At 40.0% G+C, this 23,663-nt stretch overlaps 1 protein-coding gene across 2 annotated transcripts in view; it reads left to right on the top strand.

Annotated features, from left to right (window-relative positions):
- ADAMTS6 (ADAM metallopeptidase with thrombospondin type 1 motif 6) overlaps window positions 1-16,280 on the top strand; it is a 290,690-nt gene extending 274,410 nt beyond the window's left edge. For both annotated transcript variants that reach the window (XM_057307195.1, XM_026498893.4), the window contains 2 exons: window positions 828-984; window positions 13,134-16,280. In XM_057307195.1, coding sequence (XP_057163178.1) covers window positions 828-984; window positions 13,134-13,243 — 267 coding nt within the window. In that variant the 3' untranslated portion in view covers window positions 13,244-16,280. The remainder of the gene's footprint in view (window positions 1-827; window positions 985-13,133) is intronic.
- The last annotated feature ends 7,383 nt before the right edge of the window (window positions 16,281-23,663 follow it).

The following is a 23,663-nucleotide window of genomic DNA, read 5'->3' as shown; positions in this document are numbered from 1 at the left end:
GAGTTTTTACAAATAAATTCAATAGGACCTCAGTTTGTTTACCTTGTAAACATCACCATCACCAACAACATCTTGGCACTGGCTAGCTCATCTCCTTGATCCCAAATCTCACAGGCTTTGCTGGCATTCTGGGTGGCAGGCCCAAAAGGGCAGACCCAGCTTCATTCTTCAGCCTGGACAGCTGATTAGTCCCAGCTGAAACTAAGTCACTCTGAGAATAACTTCAGTTCTGAAGTAAATGAATTCCTGAGTAGATGAAAAAGGAGACGGAGACATGCTACTTGGTTCACATTTGTGTGACTGACAGTACCTTAGAAAACTCAAGGTACTAATTTAAGCTCTTTTTTTTTAAACTGGTCCCCATCACCAGCCTGCACAGCCATCACTGCTGTCACCCTGAACTCACATTTTGATCAGATTCACAGCGCTCCAGTAGACCATCAGATTGTTTGCCAATAGGCCTATAATAAATAGGGAGCGCAAGTGATGTCCAGCCCTAGGATCTCTAATTATTCTACCTCATCCTGAGGGTTTTCTTATTATACTCCTGTGACGGTTCACTTGCTTGGAACTGTTAGAAAAATAGCCCAAGAAATCTCTTGTTTCTTGGGAACTATGTTGCTTCCATTTTCTAGGGTAATCACATGATCTGTGAATTTCCAAACCAATTCTAGAGGAGAATGACTTAATCATACACCTCTCCAAGATGAACTTCATATGGACTTTAAAAGCTAATATATATGGTATTTGAAAAGATATAGTATCTTTTTACCTCCTGAAAATTTTTGAGATCAGTATTTTGTTTCTCTGTGTGTCTTTGGGTTTAGTGTTCTGCTCAGTGTGGCCTTGGCCAGCAGATGAGGACTGTGCAGTGTCTCTCCTACACTGGACAGGCGTCTGGGGACTGTCCAGAAACTGTTCGGCCTCCATCAATGCAGCAGTGTGAAAGCAAATGTGACAGTACCCCCATTTCCAGTACTGAAGGTGAGTTTCCCATGGAGAAAGGGCCTGCGGTCTCTAGTGACTCACCTGTACTGGTTCCCAGGGTTTGAAGAGCCCCATAAAGCCACCGTTGTAGTATAGTTTGTATAGAGCATTTGCGAAAGCTGCATGTTTACTGGATATGCGATAAGGAAACCTACATTTTTTCCCTGACTCTGACACTAACTATATGACCTTGTTAAGTCACTTAACCTTTCTGGAGCTAAGTTTGCTTATCTATACAATGAGAGTTTGGAGTGGGTAACCTCTAAGGTCACATCCAACCTAGCATTCTATGTTCAACTTGTGCCAAAATATAGAGATGTTTTCTAATGAACCACAGTTTGAAGTGAAAACTTCCTTCTTTTTGGATATGACAATGGATCTCTATCATCCTGAAGATTAAAATTCGTGCTTATTGTACATATAAGTAAAGCATATGTTTGAAACTATTTGTGTTTCAAGGGCTAATTTTCTCATTGTAGAAAAGAAGAAAAAGATAATTACATAGCTGTTTATAGAGGAAGACAAAGGTCTTTGGGCTCTGAAATTTTTCTTTCTTATGTATTGGGAAATCTGTTTATTAATAGCAGATGCCAGCCCAAATTCTGAATTTTCTTATATCTTATTTCAATAAATATATTTTATTTATTCACTTAGGCATTCATTTAAAATTTCCTGAATGCTACTATGTAAGAGGCACTCTAATGAAACCATGGGAAGTATAGAGACAAATATGGCATAGTCAGGAAATTCAGACTGCCTAGTCATATGAAAATAGAGGCATGCTCAAATACAGCACAAGAAGCTACTAATTTAAATTATGTAGGAAACTCAGTTATAGGGCTCTGCTTAAAACAAAAGTAGAGAACTATCCTGAACATAATCCGTTAATATTTTTCAAATGAAAATTATGTGCTCATGAACCTATTAAGAAGAGATCTGTTCATTTTGACCAAAAGTATCCAGTTTAAAGGATTTTTTAAAAAAATTGCATTCACTATTTTAAAATGTTTCCTTAGGAATTTTATTTTAGGAAGAACAATTGTCTTGTATGACAGGATGCAGAGAACTTGCGTCTTTGCAAATGTACTGGTTTTTGTATCTGAGCCTCAACACAATATCCTTACTGTATAATTTACTCTTTCAGATAAATATAGCCTTATCCTACATCAATTCAAATCACAATTTTAATTTGCAAAATTTCTGGCTCTGATGTCATCTACTTTTTTGTCCCTTTGATAAGGGACATTCTAGAAATCTAGCTTTTCTTCTCTTGAGAAGGACTCAAAATCCATGACAAACCAAAGTATTTTCCTAGCAAAACAATCTCTTTTAAATGATCTAAATAAAAATATTTCTCTTGTATAAGACCAGCAAACAACTTTATCCATTATAAATTATTAGGAATCAATCACATGGGTTTGGAGGTCCATTTTTCTTTCTGAGTTGGAAGATAAAAGGTTGAGGTGGAAAAGAGGATATAACTATCATATTAAATTACTTTGTGTTGGGTATTGTGGTAGGCCCTTTATATTTATTATCTGCTTTATATGTTTCATATACATAAATATCTGTGTGTGTGTGCGTGCATACACATGCATGTTATAATTATGACAAGAACCTTCCAAGAGTTGGTATTACTGATGAGGAAATTGAGGCACAGAGAATGATAGTGACTTGCCCAAATTATAAGACTAGGAAGTAGCAGACTCAGTATTTGAATCCAGATTTGGCAGAGCCCAAGGACATGTCAGTTTCAAGTACATTTTTATGCTATTCTTAATTCACTTTTTAAGGTGGGTATTTTAACATGAAAACAGAGCTTCTGGTTATAAAGTAGCAACACTTCTAGCTTGACCATCATCCTGAGTCAATAGATTCAGGCTCAATCATTGCTGAAATAACTGGCTTTTTAACATGCCCACAGCAATATGTATGTTGAAATTATGTTTATAGCTTCATCTTAGGCATTTTAGTAATTTCCCCAAAAGCTTTTCTCTAGTAGTTAAATATCATACAAAAGCTTCACAGCTGGAGATGCAAAGTTTTCAGGGTGGGCAAAATATCATTTACAACTGGACTTACTTCCGCCTTAAAGAAATTCTCTTAAAATGGTGTTAATCTGAGGTTTCTTGAATTATTTGGAGAAACACCTCATGGTCATTTAATCTGCCTGGCCAAATTACTTTTTATTAATATTAATTTGAAATAAGCAATTAAGGGGCGCCTGGGTGGCACAGCGGTTAAGCGTCTGCCTTCGGCTCAGGGCGTGATCCTGGCGTTACGGGATCGAGCCCCACATCAGGCTCTTCCGCTATGAGCCTGCTTCCTTATCTCCCACACCCCCTGCTTGTGTTCCCTCTCTCGCTGGCTGTCTCTATCTCTGTCGAATAAATAAATAAAATCTTTAAAAAAATGAAATAAGCAATTAAGATAGTATTTTTAGCCTTCTTAGTAAAGGAGGAAACTTTTAGGAAATTGTTAATCCTGCAAAATATGACTAATCTTAGAACTATTATTCCGTAAAGCTGCTGAATCATTGAAAAGAAAGATGATCGCTCTTACAAAATTAGATTTAAAGTGGGTATGTCTGTCATAACTTGTTTTGTGTTCTCTTTGGCTTTGCAATAGCATATATTGAATACATTTAAATACCTGAAACTATCAGTTCATTTCATCAGCAGCTAATTATTGAATGCTTGTTGTGGCCAGCTTTGGCCATTCATTATGGAAAATTCAAGTGCATTTATCAGTTCATAGTCTTACAGGGAAGATACTAAAAAAAAAAAAAAAAAAAAAAAGGAAGGTAGAAGGTGTTATGTGGAGCAGTTGACATAGTGCTAAGAGAGTTGAAATGGAAGACCATGACTTTAATTTTTTAGATCAAGGCAAGCTTCATAGACTAAAGTGGTCTGTGAACCAGCTGTAATGTGTAGTTGGAAAAATAACCCAGTGTGTGCTCTGGGAAAAGAGGATAAAATGGTTGAATTAAATCATAAGTTATCATTCATAAAGATATGAAATGGGCAGATAACATGGATTTCAAAAGAGGTTCTTGCATGAAATTAATATGAGTGATCTAATATGACTTCTGGGGGGCGCCTGGGGGGCTCGGTCAGTTAAGCATCTGCTTTCGGTTCAGTCATGATCCTGGGATTCTGGGATGGAGCCCCACATTGGGTCCCTGCTCAGCAGGGAGCTTACTTCTTCCTCTCTCTCTGCCTTTCCTTCCTTCCTTTTTTAAAAAAATTTTTATTATGTTATGTTAGTCACCATACAGTACATCCTTATCTGCCCTTCCTTCCTGCTCATGCTTGTTCTCTCTCTCAAATAAATAAAATCGTTTTAATAAATAAATAAATAAGACTTCTGGAAATCAGATCAGAGAGAGAAGAAGTGCCTCTTACTAAGGGAGAGTTGGGAGAGAAGTCTGGCAGTGGGGAAAGGAGTAGGCTCTGGTTATTGCAGGAGAGTAGAAGAGGACCCCTTCTTCCCCAGCAGAATCAGGTTCTCTTGACTGTTAGTGGGAGGCTGCTAAGAAACTATTTCAGCTCTACCCCAAGATAGAGTTGGACTAAGGGAGATCCCTTAGCATCTAAAATATAGTTTTTCAGTGGGGTCTCTATGGGTGAAAGGGATAGAATCTTGAGAATTGTTTTAACAGCCACAGTTTAGGAATTGGTTCCCATTCTAACATTTTATTATGAAAATAATAAAAAGTTTCAAACATAACAGCAAAGTTGAAAGAATTATACAATGAACACCCACCACCTGGATTCCAGCATTAATATTTTCCTGAGCTTGATTTATCACATATATATCTATCTGTCCATCCCTCAAGGTAATAGTTTTTCAATAATGTGCTCCATTCACCCAACCATTATTATTTACTTAGTAAACATTACTGATTATGTGCCAGCCACTGAGACTATGAAAGAAATATGACAAGGTCCTTTTCCTCAAACGGAGCACAGTTTATTGGGAGTGGCAACAAATAACTTTCACAATATGGGCAGTACTCTAACAGAGTAGAAAGAAGTTATAATGAGTACACAGAGGAGGGGGTAATCAGCAGAAGCATCATGGAGAATTCAGGCTTGAGTGGGGCACTGGAAGGTATGAAACAATTTGCCAAGAAGACATGGAGATGCTGGGCATTCCTGGCAGAGGACAAGGATGTGCAGTCATGGGGGGCCTGGAGGTAGTTTAGTACGGGTGCAGTGGGTTGGCAGATGAGCAGACAGTGGAGATGTGGCTACAAAGAGAGACACAGAGACTTGGTTTTGGAGGGTCCTGCACACTGTGGAAGATAGTTAGGACTCTGTTTATAAGTTCTAGAGAACAAGTGAAGTAAATTGGGGAGTGACATGCTTGGGATGGCAGGAGTGTGAAGGGGCAGCGAGAAGTCAGCCTTGTATGGAAGAAGGGTCCACACTTGAGATGATGAAGGCTTGAACTAAGGCAGATATAATAGAAATCAGAAGGAGAGTAATGAATTAGAAAAAAAGAATAAAATGGAAAGGAGAATTTTAAAAACTGATGAGCAGTCAGACATGGGGATGAGAGATTTGGAGGTATCCAGGATGACTCCCATTTAGATTTTGATTAGTAGATACTATAAATCATGATAAGGGAATTTAGGAATCTATAAGGAAGTTAAGCACATTCATCCCCAAAAGCATAATAAAATAATGGAATTTGAGTACAATTTTTAAAAATAAAAATAAAATAAACAATGGAAAGAGATTGAAGACATGGAGGGAGGTTAAGACAACAAAGAATAATGAGAATGAAACTAAGAAGTGAAGCATCAAGATATTAAAAATAAATAGAGAGAAATAGGAGAAGTAAGAAGGGAGATACATTTTGCCATGTTCAACATCTGCTTTAGTTTTTAATTCTTGAAAGCCTTCAGTGAAGAGTTAAAGCATTATAGGCTTGATTTTGACAGACTGCCATCAGGAAGGTAACTATGTTGCTGCCACGAATGAAGTACAGACACACTGGGTATCACTGCATCTAAAGTACTACTCAGAGTAATTTTTTAAAGTACATCTGGCAGCTGGGACGATCCTACTCAAGCTTACCTGAAATTCTATCCCAAATGCCATTTTATTCACCTTATGCAGTTTCAGGTTCGCTTGTAGTTTATATGGTGAGTCTTTTCAGCCTCTCAGTAGCACAGGGCACTCTGTCATCTAGTATTTACTGCTGCCAGGTTATTACCTTCTACCTTCTGCCTACTGTATTCCTGGTGTGCCATGAGCTGCTGGTAACCAACCCAGGAAAGGTGTGGTTAGTGTGCATTGGTTTATCAGCTCGGGCTGTCTAACAGTGGCTTTGGTGGGTCTCAGTCTCCCTCAAATGAACAACTCAGAGAAAACCTGAACCGCTCCAGAAATCTCATCAGACCCCCAGAACAAAAAGAGACCATGAAGGTCATTTGAAGACTTTGATTTGAAGGAGGTGAGGAAGAGTAGTTTTTTCCTTTGCCATTTTAAAAAGCTCATAATGCACCCTAGCACTCAGGTTCACATTCCTGGCTGTCTGGTTTACAGGGAACCCTGGGGTTTGTGTTGGGATCATACCACCTTGAGGATGAATGTGGGTGGCATCCAGGGAATAAGACTGGGTAAAGAGAAACTGAGAAAACAAAGAGAAAAAGGAAGGGCTTAGTCCATGGTAAGATGAAATTGGAATCAAGTTTTGTAGTTGATATTGTCTTACTTTGAGGATGAAAAGTTGGTGGACTATTCCCACTGCAATGATCATGTCAAGTTCCCAAGGGAAACTTGTTAATTCATCCTTTTCCAGTCTAACTATCTAATGTATCAAGGGCTCAAGTATAGTTTTTTCAGGAAAAATCCCGAGTTCACACCGCTCACCCCCGACTCCTGCACTGCGCATTCACATGCACAGCCTTTGCCATCTCATCTCTCACTAGGCTCTGCATCTCCCTGGGCAGTTTGATAGAGGCACAGCTGGTTGTACGTTTGTAATCCCAAAGATAGACCCTAAGGTGCTTAAGTCATAAGTCTGTACTTACTGTGTTGTTCCTTTGAATCTCATAAAGAGTTTTAGGCACAAAGGTGTGCATTCTCCATAGAAAGATGCTGAATGGTCCAACCTGGTCATGAGAGGATATGTCCCTATGTACCCCAAGTCACTCCAATGATAGCTAGGCTTTGTAGGGTTTTATGCAAAAGCACCAAATCTCAGGAGTTGCTCTTGTACTCCTTAGACCAACTGAAGCCTTCAAAGTCACAATGAATCTGAATCCAATTGCATCCTAAATTTATAAGCCTCTGTTCAGTGTGACTACTTTGAAATCATGTCTTTTATGTCAGAGATTTGAAAGATTAATGTAAAGCCCCTGGGGAAAAACCCGTTGGCACATCAATGATAAGTAGATTCATGTGTTGCCTATGAAACAGGTTGTCTTATTTTATCATTCAACTCTACCAAAACCCGGATTACCAGTGAGACACCCACTCTAGCATACCTGACAGGTTACTTAAGATTCTAATAATGGGTCTAGTTCCTATCACGGGGCCTACGGTTTGGCTTTCAGCCCTTGATATACTCCCAAGTGTCCCTGAGAAGAATTAAGGAATACTCCATAAATTTTTTCTCCCCACTAGAAATATCTGGCCTTGGGTACAGTGAAATTTTATTTTCAGGGAGAGGTGGGATATAAAAAAGGAGAAACTAGTTAGGCCCACACAATATTCCCTAGAAACCACACAGTAGGACCTCTCACCCTTCCCATGGCCTCACAAGAGAAAAGGTAGAATGAGTGCCTTATCTTTCTCTCCCAGGACAGTACTTAGCTGGTACCATGTAGATGGCAGAAGAGAAAAATCAAGCTCCTTCATCATAAAAATCCTTGACCCTGCTGGCTTAGATCCCACTACTTAAAAAAACATAGATATAAGGGTATCTGCATGAAGAAAATATGATAATGAAGATCAACCCCTCCAAATAGATAAATTAGAGAGTAATTATATTACAAAAAGATTCTACCTAAAGGATTCCTTTTAATAAGTCTCCTAGTATAGTAGCTTATTTACAGATTATGTATTACATAGGTATAGAGAAGCTTTTGGTTGTTAAGATATTTTAGAGATTAGCTAGAAATCAATGCCTACTGAAGATCATTCAGAAACTAAAACAGAACATTATTGTTTTGATTTCAATGGGAAATTGTAGTTTAATTATGCAGAGCTTTTCCAGAATGGTTTTTATCACAAATGTAAGCTGTATTGTGTATTGATTCAAGGATGAGAAGATTATTTCTTTTTTTTTAAGTTTTTATTTAAATTCCAGTTAGTTAACATACAGTGTAATATTAGTTTCTGGTGTAGAATTGAGTGATTCATCACTTACATTATTTCATATTTGTAATGGCTTTGAGAATGAAGCAGACTAGTGAATAAATTTTATAATGAAGCCTTCTTGACTACATCAGCAGAATGTCAATGAGTCAGTTCAAGAGCTCAACCAGTCAGTCCTCTCTAGGTAAGCTAAAAAAGTGGCAGATGGGCTGAATGCCTCAGGATAATTTAAAACTGTTCCTAATATATTTAAGATTACATTCAGCTTTCTGTAATAGTGGAGTTTTAAAACTTCTTGGTGTGTCTCAAATCACCTTTCACTTATGTCATTTTACACAATTGAATGAGGAGTGTAAAGCTGAAGAAAAGTATCCAGGCTTTTTCAAATATCTGTGATCTAGAACCCTTCTTTTAAAAAACCCTGCTCATAATGAATCATGGAATGTTACATCAAAAACTAAGGATGTACTGTATGGTGACTAACAGAACATAATAAAAAATTATTATAAAAAATAAAAAAATAAAAAGTAAGAAACCCTGCTCATTCTCCATTCACCTAACTGGCTTAGTCAGTGGACCATGCCACTCTTGATCTTGGGATTGTAAGTTCAAGCCCCCCTGTTGGGTGTAGGTTATTTTTTTTTTTTTTAGTTCCCCTTTTCTAAGGTGGCAGAGCAAATTTTCGGATAATGATGCCACCAAGGGTTGACTCGTGACTTTTGGTATCAGCCAAGAATACAGAAGTCTTGAGAGGCAGAAACCTTTTTGTAGTTTCATGCCAAGAATGCTGCCAAAACTGAGGGGTCCTAGTCCCAGCTCTTAGACTGACCAGCTGTATGGCCAGCCTGGTTTTCCTAATGATTGTGAGCTTCAGTTTTGCCATCTATGTAAATCTGATGTTTTATATCATGGAAGGATTATATATAAATTTGGAAAGCCATCTATGTAACTCTGATGTTTTATATTTGTCAAAGGATTAAATATATAAATATGTAAAACCACCAGGCAGTTCCTGGCACATAGGAAGCACCTAATAAATTATTTTTAATGTGATCATTACTGGATTAAGCTCTTGTGACGTTAAAAGACTGAGATAATGAAAAACCAGTCACAGCTGACCTTCTCTGGTAAATAGATTTCCATCAGTACAAAGATTGATTCTCGATGTCTGGACAGTCTCTAGAAGGCAAAACCAAAAAGTAGGAATGGGGTCTTTCCTCAGGGATCTTCCTTCCTGGGAGCCCCCACACTCCGTCAAGGCTGCATGTCCTCAGGCAGCCCCAGGGTCTCCACTTTAATGTCTCATCAAGGCCTATTGTCCCCATCTTGGCATCCCCAGCCCTGGCTTCTCCCCCCTCTCCCCCCACCCCACCCCATTATGATTTACCTGCTCTCTGTTTAATATCTTTTTGTTAATTTGCTTATGTATGCCAGTGTGTAACCCTCCCTGAGAGCCTTGGTACATTTTGACAGGGATTCCAGAGACATAATACACAGTGGTTGATCTCAGAGGCAGATGTGTTGGTGGTAATAACGAGAGCTAACAGACTGAGTGATTCCTCTGTGCCAGACGAGTGATTCCTCTGTGCCAGGCGCCGCGGGGCTTTGTAAGCGCTATCCCATGTGTGCCTCACTTCACCACATCTTGTAGAGCAGGTCTTGTCATGGGTCTCTACTTCACAGATGAAGAAACTGAGCCTTAGAGAGGTGAAGGAACTTGGCCCAGGGTGATCACATACGGGGAAGAAGCCGTTCCAGAATGCACTCCCAGGCCCAGCTCACTCCAGATCTGCTGCCGCTCACCACTGTGTTATGGTGCTGTGGCAGGCAGGTCGTGTGTGCTCCTAAAGAGTGCCTACCCCTCTAAACTTGATCCTGCTCCCAGGACCCAAATGACTTCCTGCTTTCAGTCAAGCTGGTTGGAACCAACTTAGTTGACAACTAACTTGAGAGGGGTATTGGAAAGTTCAGAGAGGGACACCCTGGCAGCTGGCTTCCAGCCTACCCCGAGGCTAGACACTGCTCCTGGCCAAAGGACTGTGCTCTGGGCCTCTGCACGGTGAGGAGAGTCCTCTCACTTCCAGCACCCACCTAAGAAGCTGAATCCCAAATTATTTATATTTGTAATAGCCTGAATGGGTCGATGGTGGGGTAATTGGAGGAACAACTTATGATTATTTGTATTCAGTACTTTTATCTGTTATGGAATCGGATTCCAAGGTCTAAATCTAAAAGAATAATCTATGAATTTGCTTGTATTTTGCTCATCTCACAATTTTCCTGGACCAGCCGCAACTCTTCCAAGAATGGGGAAATGAATCTCCCAATAAAATTGAACCCCAGAAAATACTGACTTGTGTCAGTAGGACAGCATTTTCTCAGTAGTAATCTAAATATTGCGTCCTCATGGAGAAAGTCAGAGGACAACTTACTGTCATCAGGTGGTACGAGATAAAAACTAATAGTGGTAATAACAGTCGTAATTCAATGTCTTACATTTATCAAGTGCTGATAAACCTTATATGCACTGCTCCAGGTGGCATCATAGGATATACATGTTATGTGTGGAAGTGGGCGCCCTCATCATCCCTGTTTACAGAGGTGGAAACTCAGGCACAGAGAGGCTGTTCAGAGTCATAAAGTCAGTAAATGAGAAAACTAGGATTAAACCAGGGCAGCCTGGCTTCTAATTTTATTTCCTTGTACTATTAAAGCAACCAGTCTTCCTCTATCTGTGTATCAACTAAATCATCTTTATATTTTGGCTAAAATTTATTTTGTCTTTGATGCGATCCCATCAAGCCCTGCTGCCAACTCTGAGAGGGGTAGTCTCTGCTGGCGGGTTGCCCCATTAGGATGGTGATTTGGAATTAAAGACAAATGATACTGTGTTGGCTTTTCTCATTCTAAGAAAAGATTTTATTTATTTATTTGAGAAAGAGAGAGAGAGAGAGCACAGAGGGAAAGTGAGAGGGAGAAGCAGACTCCCTGCTGAACAGAGAGCCAGATGTGGAGCTTGATCCCAGGACCCTGAGATCATGACCTGAGCGTAAGGCAGATGCTTAAGCGACTGAGCCACCCAAGCGCCGTTCTCATCATTTTAATGATTGCTTTACCTTGATAATATATCCCTCTTGGTAATATTGATAAAACTTTTTTCCCCCACAAAAATATTCTTAGTCTAAACCTGTTTTGATTACTTTTCACTGGTCATGACAGAGAGAAAAGGAAAAAAAATGGCAAGTGACCTCCACATTAAAATATGTGGAGATCTTTTCACCTCAAATTCATACTTGATTCACAAAATATCACCTAATTTCTTTTTTTAGTACAAACTTTAAAGAAATTTTTCTTGTCTCTCTGGCCTTCTATCAGCCAAAACTTAAATTTATTGGGAATCCTAGTGCGGAAAGCTTCTATTCAAATTTCTAACTATTATTCTCTTTGTAAGTCAAATTGTGAGTGAGGGAGTTCGATGGTGACAGAGTTTATGTTTGCAGAAGATTGAGGGTTCCTGTTTGAAATTTAAGTCTTTCACCGAAAAAGCTGGAACGTGAGATCAATAGAATTGTTACCTTACTTCTCAATGATAATGGAAAACTTTCCCATTCCTTCGCATATAATTTCTCAAGTTTATCATATGCCTTGTGTACCATGTATATGATCTCTTAGAACTTCAGTGGATTTCTGAAGCCAGGAATATACATGCAAATAAGCAAGCAAGCAAGCAAGCAACAACAACAAAACTGTCCTGTTACACTGAACTTCACCCAGTGTTCTGCCTGATTCTAATTACCTTCAGCAGTTTACCCAGGATGCTTCAGTATAACCACCTGGAAAAATGAGGGTGGAACTTTGATTCTGGGAGGCATATGGAAATTTAATTACTAGGTTTACAAAGTATTTTAAAATCCCCAGATAAAAGTGAACAGAGGACTAGAGAAGAATATCATTATTACAAGTAGTGGAGTTATATGGGGGTGAGAGGAGTGCTGAGGATCAAAGACCAGTGTGCCCTTCTCTATACTGGCCTCTTAGCCCCATCTTCTGCAACCAGCCTCAAGGGGAGATGGAGAAAGAATCATTTATTCACCTTCTGGCTGCAAGAACTGCAGACCTCAACTGTGGCAATTCTAGCACTGAGGAGAAAATACACATAGGAAAAAAGAAGGCCATGTCTCACTTCCAAATTAAAAAAAGACATTTCTACATGTTTCCATAACCCACAGACTGCTGCCATTTGAGGCCAACCCCTCAAAGTTTTCCTCTTTGTCTAGTGTAGTTGCTGAATCTAGGCCACTGTCAGCAATCCTTTTCATTCACCCAGGCCCATCCCCACGCCTCACAGATGCAGAGATTCTCTTGAGACATGTGTACTTTGGTATCAAACAATGCAACTCATGTTTGATTTTGGATAACCTTGCACTGCTGAATAAAATAACCCTTGAGAAAGAAGCAATAAAAGCGCTGTAAGAAAAATGACTCATGTTTCCAAGCTGTCTAAAGTGATCACTTATCCCAACAAATGGTAATTCTTTCAAGACACAGTGGGCATGCACCATACTTATAAAAGTCTGGGAGAAAAGCCTTGCAATCATTTTTTTTTAAATTGTGTTAAAATCTATCAAAAGAATGTTTCTGGTAGGCTGTACCAGACAGGGTATGCTTAAAAACAAAAACAAAAACCACATGGATGTGGAAGCCAAGGTGGATTGGTGCAAGGGGGTCCTTGCCGAACATGCAGTCCCATCCGCTTGTTTATGCACTTGTTTATGTGCCTCTAATTGTTTTCCATTTTCTGCCCCCATTCGTTAGAGTGCAAAGATGTGAACAAAGTGGCTTATTGCCCACTGGTGCTGAAGTTCAAGTTCTGTAGTCGAGCATACTTCAGACAGATGTGTTGTAAGACCTGCCAAGGACACTGACCCACGGAAAGCCAGAGAGAGCGCCTTGTCATTTCATCGTGGAAATGCGTCCATCAAAGAGAGCCACCCAGAGGAAGAGGATTGATGTCCTTGCAAATGTATTACCCTGTGGAAAACGTAACCACTGGTCAGCCCTAGCTGACAGGATTTCAATATTATTTTAACTTCTGTGAAGTGGGATTTATTGATCCAAAGTGCTGGACACGGTATTAAGGAGGGAATGCCAGATCGGAGAGATCCAAACAACACAGGGAGACTTGCTTACTGTGGAACGTTTGTGTTCTTTCGAGTAAATCCAATAGCCTGTTTACCTCCTTGGACCATTAAGATAATTTTTATTATGGACTTAGCAATGACACTGAATCCATTTGTATTTAAAACTGTTTAAAATGTAGCTGTTATGACTTGGTCAACTATGGAAGTAAAAGAAGATTCAGAAACCTTAAGTCATAGCTTAAAAATATTTACTATACTTTATCTCACTACAACAGCACCACAATTTAAATTCTAAAACGGGCTTTTAACTGTAATTTAAGGAGCAATTATAAATCAAAAGTAATGAAAGTTTGTATTATTTTTCTTCATTCCACTTAATTTCCTTAGGAATAATCCCCCTGTTCTGAACACTGCTGTGAGCCATATATAAACTCTATTAAACCGAACAACAGTGAAGGACTTAGTTGAAGGCAGTGCATCAGTTACTGCAGCTGTGCAAGTCTATAAATTCTGTGCTAAAGACTGTGGCCAACTTGCCCTTGTGCAAGTGAAGCTGAGATTTCCATTAAAACTTTAAGAGAAAAACATTTCGATTTCATGCAGAAGCCAGACCAGGGGTACGGTAGAGACTGAAGAACCAGGCCCTTTGCTGCCATCACTCGGGATGCCTCAGTTCTTCTTTGAGTCACCCCAACTCAATTGTGTTTACATCCTCACCGGCCACAGAACAGCTTCTGCCCCGTTGGATTGTTGCACGCGTGTTGAGCTTACTGAAATGATGCCGTGCAAAAGATAGACTGGCTCAGTAACAACCAGGCAGACCCTTTTGCTGACAATTGTGATGGGTTCCAGATGTCCCTTCTTTGATATGGCAGAAGGGCATTTATTTATATGAGAGCAAGTGTGTGTGTGTGTGCGGGCGCTTTTGAGTGTGTGGGTTAGATGCGTGTGCTTGCACATAAATGTGCTATTTCTGTGAGTTTTAAAGTAGGCAAGGGATAACAACCAAAGAAGAAAAACTCATGAAGCCTAAAGATCATAAAGCATAATTTTAATAGTCACTCAACCAACTATTTTGTATTTTTTATGGATACTCTGAATGGCAATTAAATGTGAAACCAAGTTTCTTGGGCAAGTCAAATTCAAGAATCAAATCCAGAATCCCAAATTAAATGGACTAGCTCATATTTTCCCCATCCACAAGTTTCGTATCGTGCTCATCAAAAGCTTCAACAGTGGGATTAAAAGAAAGAAAAAAAAAAGGGTACTTGTTTATATTTTGTACTTGAACACTTGTAGTCTGCAGCAGGTTCTTGATGAATGTGCTTTGTATCCTACAGGTGTGTACACTGTGCCACACCAGCTGCTCAAACTCCAGCTAAACGGCTACCTTGTATTGATACTGCTTGGAGTTAAAGAGTATGTTTGACTTAAACCTGTCACTGTGTGTGCTCAAACTACATGTCAGGTGTATCACCCACACCGTGACCTAAGGTAGAGGATTACTTTTTTTCAGAAAGGAAAAGAGACTCACAGACTTCAAAAACCAACCTAAACTTCAGGTTTTCTATGGACAGTCAGCACGGATGTTGTTCTACACACTCCGTCGTGGTCATCCCTATTTTCTTGGCTGCTTCCTCTCTCAACACCACAGCTCATGTCCCTGAGCTTGCCAGAGAAAGCTACTGACAATACAGAAAAATTGCCAGGACCCCTGTGTATACTGCCCTGAGAAGACGAGCCAAAGCTCCATCTATTCAGTGAAGGGGAGGCAGCCCATTAGCAGCATGGCCCCAGCACTGAATCCCTTGGTCCCTTGCAAAGAGCAGTTAACTTGGTGCTAATGTGCCCTGGTGAAATAAAAGATGCGTGCTTTCTGTGGCATTTTAGGCATAGGTTACCTGTCAGGATCTGTTTCTCCCCAACATAAATATCAGCTCATGTTTTTATTCCAAAAAGATTTCGTACATTACTGACTTAAGTCTGTTCTACACCTCACCTGGAAACGAATGTTGTGAGGACCGTTGCCCTGGGCTCCCTTGACTGACATTAGAAGAGGGGGCAGCTAGTGTTCCCTCAGGAGTGTGCACAAGCCCCAAGGCCAGGAGCAGAGAGCTTCCAGGTGCAGCATCGGATTACTCTGCTAGAAAGAACCAAGCACAGAATGTAACAGAACTAAACCTGAGTGGGGAAACAAATCATATTCTATAGCACATCACAATACCACTGCCAACTCTGTAGTCAACCACGTGGCTACATGATATGCTCTCTTTCTAAATAATAGCAACAGGATTGTCAGTGGAGGCTGAGCCACCATAGCAGGCCCTCCGAAAGTAGCATGCTATGTGGACTACTTAGGGATCCCCAAGGAAACTGGTACCCCATGGCTGAGAGCAGTATCTGCCATTGGCATGAAGTCCTGCCAAAAAAGGAAAGGTGAATATACCCAACTGATTAAAGCCCTTGAGATACATATGACTCCCCAAACAGTCCATTTCATTAGGAATTTTATTCGAGTGAATGTCACATAGGTATCCTTAATAATACAGAATGAAATTACCTTTGTATTATTGTGATTAGTTGTTGCTTATTATTTTATACTCAGTATTAATGTGGTACACTGTTACATTTTTTTTTGCTTTTGTAAATTATATTCTAATTTATTGCCATGTTTCCTAACACTTGTCCTACATTCATTCTGCTTGTAATGAAAATGAAAAAGTCATTGTAACACTTGATGGAGTGAAATTCCACACCAGGCACAGATTTTTTTTTAACATAGATAATTTAGTAAAAATAAAAATTCAGCTTGTAAGAATGATTCAGATGAAAGTTGTCTATTCCCTGAAAAGCTGGTGTTAAACTTGCAGTAGAAGGAACCTATCCTTTGGAATACCACACTACACTATCCAAATTAGCCAGGTAGTATCCAGGATTGAGATAATTTGTTGCACCCTTATTACCCTCCTCAGAGATTTCATTTATTTGTATTTCAGTACTATTAAATACAAGGGCTTTTGGTATTTCTGGTGACTCTCTATCCCCAGATGCCACTAGTCAGCTATTCTAACCCTAGAAAGGTAGAATAGCTGACTAGAAAGGAAGTCCAGATTGACCCATGACTCTTTTGCCTCCCTCCTTCTTTTGCTTTCCGTGTAAATTCCCCGATGCAAGATATTTCATTGTGGAAAAGGTGCTGAACAGAAGTATTTGTACTTGAAGAAGGATTTTTCTACTCAGATTCAACAGGGAGCTTAGGAACATGAGGGACGTACTTTTCCCCCTTTAAGCATTTCCTCTGAGGCTGAGCTAATGGTTCAGCCATTGCTGAGCTGGGGTGTACTATCACGTGCAAAGGTAACTCAGCAATTTTTGAAACTCAGCAACTAAAACGAAGGTGACCCTCCTGCATGCTTAGCTATTTGAGTATGTTCATAACGACAATTTCATCAGTTACATAAGAAGATGTGGAATGCCCAAGCAGGTTGTGCTTCAGTCTGCTTACCTCCACATCCACCCACACACTCATTCAACCTGATACACCAGAAGAAATCAGGTACAGTGATTAGATAGTCTTGGAGAGTATATCCTCAGGGTCATTCTAGGAGCCAGAAGTGGCTGGAGTATTATGAATTCTCAGTGAATAAGACTCTGGGACAAGCTGTATCAACTTCCCACTGCATTTGCAAAGGGTACTTCTTCTAGGGGTTGGCAAGGGGGGGAATAACGAGAAATATGGTTCGCCTTGGCTTAGATTCCTCAGATGCAAGTCTCTATCTGTCCACCTACAGTTGTTTTTAAGCTTCCAGTTAACTGTTTTATCCCTCTAAAATATCTAAAGGGTACTTTCCTACTTAGGGTACTAACTCCAAGGACAGTCCACCCACCGTGGAGATCTCTGCCATTCTCCAGAGAGCACTGGGATCATCCTTAAGCTTTTATGCTCCAAAAGGCCAGGTGACGTTTTTCTTCAGGTGGATTAGGAAGAAAGTTGGGTGTTGATATTTATAACAAAAATGTGTGAATTGGTGTGACTAGGATAATATTCATTACTTTTAAAAGAAAGGGGGAAAATATAACTCAGGGAGAAAAAAAAAGTCACAGTCCAGGAGGCCTAGAAAATTCTAAATAAGTGGTTGCAAGAAAGAGAAAAGATCAGTCCCTGAATAAAAAAGGGATGGATAAGCTGTGTTCAGAATTCTGTCTCATTCATATCATCAGAATGTGTGGAATAAACTAACATATGTTTTCAAAAAGAACAGCTGTTCACAATGGTTTTATACCTCAGACTTGAAAACCCCAAGCTGTAACTTAAAAGGAAAATGGTCTTCCATTTTTTCTCAGAGGGTTATTTCTAGTATTCTTTGTCCCTCATTTCATCCACAGATGGTATCTGAGGCCCAAAATTGAGGCCTCAGTTTGAGGGCTGGCTCCACTCTGAGGGAACGAAGGTTATGCTTGTATTGTCTCTTGGTTGATGGCTCCTGTTAGCCCACTGAAGGCTTAAGCTGCATAAAAGATGAAAGATAATTTCCAGGGCAATATCTAACTTTACCAGAACAACACTGTGTGGTTACACAAGGGTAATAGCACCTGATGTCCAGACTCCAAGAATTAGGGAGCCTGAATATTCCTGTTCACCTCAGGGCACAGAACATCATGCTTGACTGGTCAAGATTTCATTACTCCAGATTTTAAGTTTTGTGAAATTCAATCCAGAGATCTCTTCTTGGACCTTCGTTTGAATACCTTACCTTAGAGACGTTTCACATAAGAGGGGCAAGTTATCCCACCAGCTGCAGGCCTCTCAGAAGTCAGACTGCCTTCTTCAGGTCAATGGCTAGAGAATAATGGCTTCTACTAGCTCAAGGCCAATGCAATTCTTGGAAAGGCCTGGTCTGTGTCCCCAGCAAGGGCTTTTGTGCATCGCAGGCTACCTCATGGGCCCAAAGAGCAGTAATTGTGAGATGAGGCCCCTGAAATCCCAAGCAAAGATGTCAGCAGGAGTTCTAGCCCAGGGCCAGTCCAGACCAGGTGTAGCCTCTTTGTTTCTGAAGAGTGTTGTCAGCCATGGTCATTCATTTATATGACCAATATTGCTGAGTACCTGTTGTACACAGGTTCTATGCTAGGCACTTAATATATGTTCCCTCATTGGATGGGTTATAACAAAACTGTCAGGACAGTACTGTCAATCCCTAGTTACAATTCCAAAACTGAGGCTCAGAGAGGTTGAGTAAGCTGTCAGGGGTCACAGAACCAGTGAGGGGAGTGTGACACTCTTTGGCACAAAGAAGTTTGCTGCCTGGTCTACATCTGGGACCAGGAAATTTGGAAGGATGCTCCTCTACCAGAGAGAAAGTAACTCACCAGGCCAGAGGAAATGGGTTCCTCCCTCCTGGGAAGCAGTGGGCCTGAGGCCTTGGGCAGGGCTTCAGGGGTCATGAAAGGGTGAACTTTGGGTTCCTGTCTCTGTAGGTGGTGGTGTTCACTATGAAAATTCCTATGTCTGGTGACAAAATTATACATGGGGACCCAAAGTGGTTTCTAAGCATGTAGTTAGAGTTCGTGGGAAGAGGAGGAAAATGAAGGTCAGAGATATTCAAGGATGGATGTTGTCTGCAATGGCAGTTAGCAGCCAAATGCAAGTGAAGGCTCTCACCTCCCCTGAAATGTCCTGTTTTGAATCCCAGAGCCTGTTCCTGTCTGACAGCCCCCCCACACCATTTCCAGACATGCCAGATGGCCTCACTGACCTATTTCAACACAACTGGAGCAAAATGATTCCTGTGTTGGCTTCGGGTAAGTTTCAAGAAAGGTGGGTTTCTCTGTTTCAGTCAGAGCTGGACCATCAGGTTGCTGCCAGCAAGCACATTCTTTGACCTTCTGTGGTGGGTCTACAGAGTGGAACCAGGTGTTCTTTCAGCCCATGCCAGAATGTACTGGCCGCCCAACTGGCCACCTGCCTCCACCCCACCGACCGGGCTTTGGCTGGCCCTCTACCAAACAGCTGTGCCGGGAGCCACAGGTGGCCGCCCACGCTTGTGCCCAGGCCAGCAGCTGCATTGGCCTGACTCAGCCTGGTGAGATGGACCTCATGTGCCTCTGCCCCTCTGCCCCAACTCCTCCCCAGCCAGGGACTAGGGAGAAGGAAAACTAAAGCTTAAGTACACTAAGAAAAGTTTTTGTGGTCGAATGGCAATCAAAACACTTACTGTTCTCTTCCCCATCATCAGTTTGGGTATTTTATTTTTAATGATTCAAATGAATCTGATGTAAATGAATAGACATTTAGTTTGCTGTTTTAGGGGGGTTATATTATTGTAAATATAAAAATAGCCTGGTGCTGTGTATCTAAATATAAAAACAAAGCAGGAGGACAGCTCAACTCCAAAAAAATGTATCTGGGAAATCATCCTAGGTATCTAGATAATAACTACATACAAGAATATTATTTGATATACTGAAAAAACACCTACAGAAGTGGCTAAAATACGAGTTTGAATTAAAGTGGGTAGCAAAACAGAAGATGTTATTTCAGCCAAACTAATTGCAATAAGAAATAATATGATTCATAGTTTTAAACTTTAGAACAGAAAAAAGCAAAATTGAGAAATTAAATATTTTATTTTGAGATTAAAAAGAGAAAGTATATATTGAAATCTTGAAACAAGATTATAACTTGGAGCCACATTTAGTTTTGAAGATTTTCTGAATGTGGGCTGGGCTAGGGAGATGTTATTACCTACTATGCTTAGGGTCCAACTTCCCACCAATGTGGCAAACTTGCTGGAGGGAAATAGTGGGAGACACACTGTTTTATTTCATCCCACATTTGATCTCAACTCAAGAAACTACATGTACCAACCATTTATTATGTCTGGCTTTTCTTTAGGTTTATTTATTTATTCATTTTTAAGTAATGTCTATACCCAATGTGGGGCTGAAAGTCACGACCCCCAGATCATGAGTCCCAAGTTCTTTCAACTGAGCCAGCCAGGAACCCCTGGATTTTTAAATCAATGCATTAGAACTTAACACTCCAGAGGAGTATTATCCTTTTCAGAGTAATTACCGGAGATCACTCTGTACTCGCTGTGAGAGTAAAATCATCATTCAAGAAAGTTTTTAAATTGTGTTTGGACTATCTCCCAGGGTAGAATCGATTTGAATTTTGCAAAAGCCCAAAACCAAATCTGGTAAGTAATCTGCATATAATCATTTTGGCTACAATTATCTACTGTGCCTTATAAATTGACACCAGGTGATACCACAAAAGGAAATGCAAATATGCTATGAGTAAGTGACTACTTTAAAGGAAGCGTCTACAAAAGGACTGGTGTTTTGTCTAAAAGCTATTGGCATTACTTCATAATCCAACTTAAAATTAATGTAACATTTCACTAAATGTTTTACTCCTGCAAATTCTAAAATTAGCTGGAAAACTGGACCACCTAAATGCCATGTTATCTGTTAGGGAGAACAAAGATCTCTGACCTCCCAGTAATGAGTAACCCTTCAATCCAGGAAGCCAAACCATTTCTCAGACCCTGAAGTTAGCAAACAGCTGTCCTTAGGTGATTCTCCTTCCAGGAGTCTCTGGAGAAAAAAAAAACAAAAAAAACCTGTCCTTCTAGAGATCTAATTAGCCAAGGTCTGTCAGCAACATTAATGAAGCTGTGGCTGAGTGTGCAAGACTTGGAGTTATGCTTCTTCATCACTGAGTCAGCATCCATACAGATGTGCCCTGATTTACACAATTCTACGTGTGTTCCATTTATGTAGCTTGAAGCATTTCCCATTTGCTTAAGTGATAATTCCGAGATGAACCTGATCTTTAACTGGCTGTGTTGGGCTAACGATCCAGTCTCCAGTGTCTTCCTCCTTGGCCTGTCTTCCTCCTAGAGTTTTCAAGGAAGTTGTTATTGACGTGTGAACAGATACTTAAACATGTGGGGAGACTACCATCTTAAGGAGTTCTAAGAGTATGTCTTTTGAAGAGGATAATTACTCTCTATCTAACTTCAAAGTGTGAGTTTTCACCGTGGGTTTTTAATAAATCAGATACTCATATATATCAAGACACAAATAAAAAAAATTTTCCCAACATTTTTGCTGGAACATGGCCTAAAATCCATAATTTTTACCTCCCCCCCCCACCCCCTCAAGAACCATATCATTTTAAATTCATACCCTCACTCTCTAAACAACTTTAAAAAGCCTTCTTGGGTGGCCAGGAATTCTTTTTTCTCAAAATTAACAATGACAGCCATGGTCAGGGACACTGTTGGAGTCCATTGTCACTGTGAATCAAGAAAACTTCACTTTAAACATGTTTACATTTTCACCCCAAATAGTTTACCCAGATTGATCTTTTTTTTTATCAACTTCATGATTATTCAATTGCTGATAATTGACTAGGAGAAAAACCCTGATAAGACAGACAGATGAGGTACCATCAAGGAGTTATAATGAAGAAAAGAATGAGTGGTAATGTGTTTATTTCATGCAATGTCCTCTATAAGAGCAGGGGATGCAGAGGAATGAGAAGTGTTTCTTATACTGTTGAAAATAATGTAATTCAATGTCCTTTACTTTAGGCAAGAAATTACCAACTTTTGTTCATTTTTTATTTATGTTGGAAAATTTCAAACCTATGCAAAAGTAGAGAGACTAGTTTAATGATGCCTTCTTCACTCAGCTTCCACAGTAATCAACATGCCCAATCTTGTTTCCATCTATTCTTTTCTACTGTGGCTTTTTTAAGCAGACATCACGTCATTTCATCTTTAAATACTTTGGAATCTATCTCTAGAAGATAAAGACTCTTTAAAAAATGACTAAGTATTATTAACAAGATATTTCTGTTTTCATCATAAAATTGAATTTGCTCAATACTGTCATCAAACTTGGGGAAAGTAATCATAATTGTGTACACCACGTCATGTGCACCGATTATGGGCTCTCTTCCAGGCAGTATTCTAGGTGCATTCTGTCCCTTATCTTGTCTTCATTATTAGTGATTTTCTAGGGGAGGAAACGGGGGCTGGGAGAGGTCGAGAGACTCCTCTTCTGGCAAGTTGAATGTAGCAGGCCTGCAGAAGACAAAGATTTATGAGAAAACAACTCTTCTACCACCAGTGTCTGTACTGTTTCTCTGTTGCAAATCACATTTGGGAAGAGGAACATCCAGGTCTTTGCTTGTTGGTCCCAGAAGAGTGTTATAAAAACAAGTAACTCATGGAGAAAATAAACCCTCCTCTGGCCCCTCAGACCATGGCTGCTTTGAGTCTTAGTCGCATCAGACAGCATTCCTTGGTGTAACTGCCTTGTTGCTGCAAATGACTTCAGCCATATTGTTTTTTTTTACTCTCAGCACGTCAAAAGCTACCCTGGTTAATGAAACTTCTCTCAAACTTCCCCTTCAGTTTCCAACACCATTGCAAAATTTCCAGCTGTAACCATTAGTAATTAATTGTAACCAGGCTCAACTGTGGAATCAAATGTGTAATTAAAAGTTATTTTTGTAGGGAAGTGTAGTGATGTTAGCAAATAGCTTTCCGGCAATTGATTTTTTAAAATGGGGTGGTGTAGTAAGAGCAATAAAACAAATAGAGCAAATGTTAACAAATGGTGAATGTAGGTGATGGGTAGGTGCATGGTAAGGAAAGAGTTCATCCCCATAGAAAGTGTGTGTGTGTGTTTCCGTGCATGCATGTGTCGGTGTACATGGGGAGGGGGCACGCAGGGGGGTGTGTATGGAGAGAGAGAGAGAGAGAGAGAGCAAGCAATAGTGTCCCGATGTCACAGTCAAAAAAATTAAAGCTTAGTGAAGTACTCTTTTCTTTCCTTTGTCTTCTTTCTAAGCAGGAGACCAAGTGCAGGGCAGGAGTTGGACTCACAAGCCCTGCATGGAAAGAGTGGCCAGAAAGAAAAGCAACTGGGCTAAAAACCAATTCTGAGTCCTAGTCCAAGAATGAGTTTTTCTCAAGTCAGAGAAGTGGTTCCCAGACTTTCAGATTTCATGGACCAGTAAAATTTCAAAACTACTTTGGAGACTGATGTAGAGTTGCTAACGTTTTACTTTGCCAAGTAAGGATATTTTGGAAAAAAAAAAAATCTATCAGTTACTATTACCATAAAAGGTACCTTGCTGAAAGAAGGTACATTTTAACTGCAAAAAAAAGTGAATACATTTCACTTC

Source organism: Ursus arctos, unplaced genomic scaffold (assembly GCF_023065955.2).
Source record: "Ursus arctos isolate Adak ecotype North America unplaced genomic scaffold, UrsArc2.0 scaffold_5, whole genome shotgun sequence".
Lineage (NCBI taxonomy): Eukaryota > Metazoa > Chordata > Mammalia > Carnivora > Ursidae > Ursus > Ursus arctos.
This window is presented reverse-complemented; position numbering and strand designations above follow the sequence as displayed.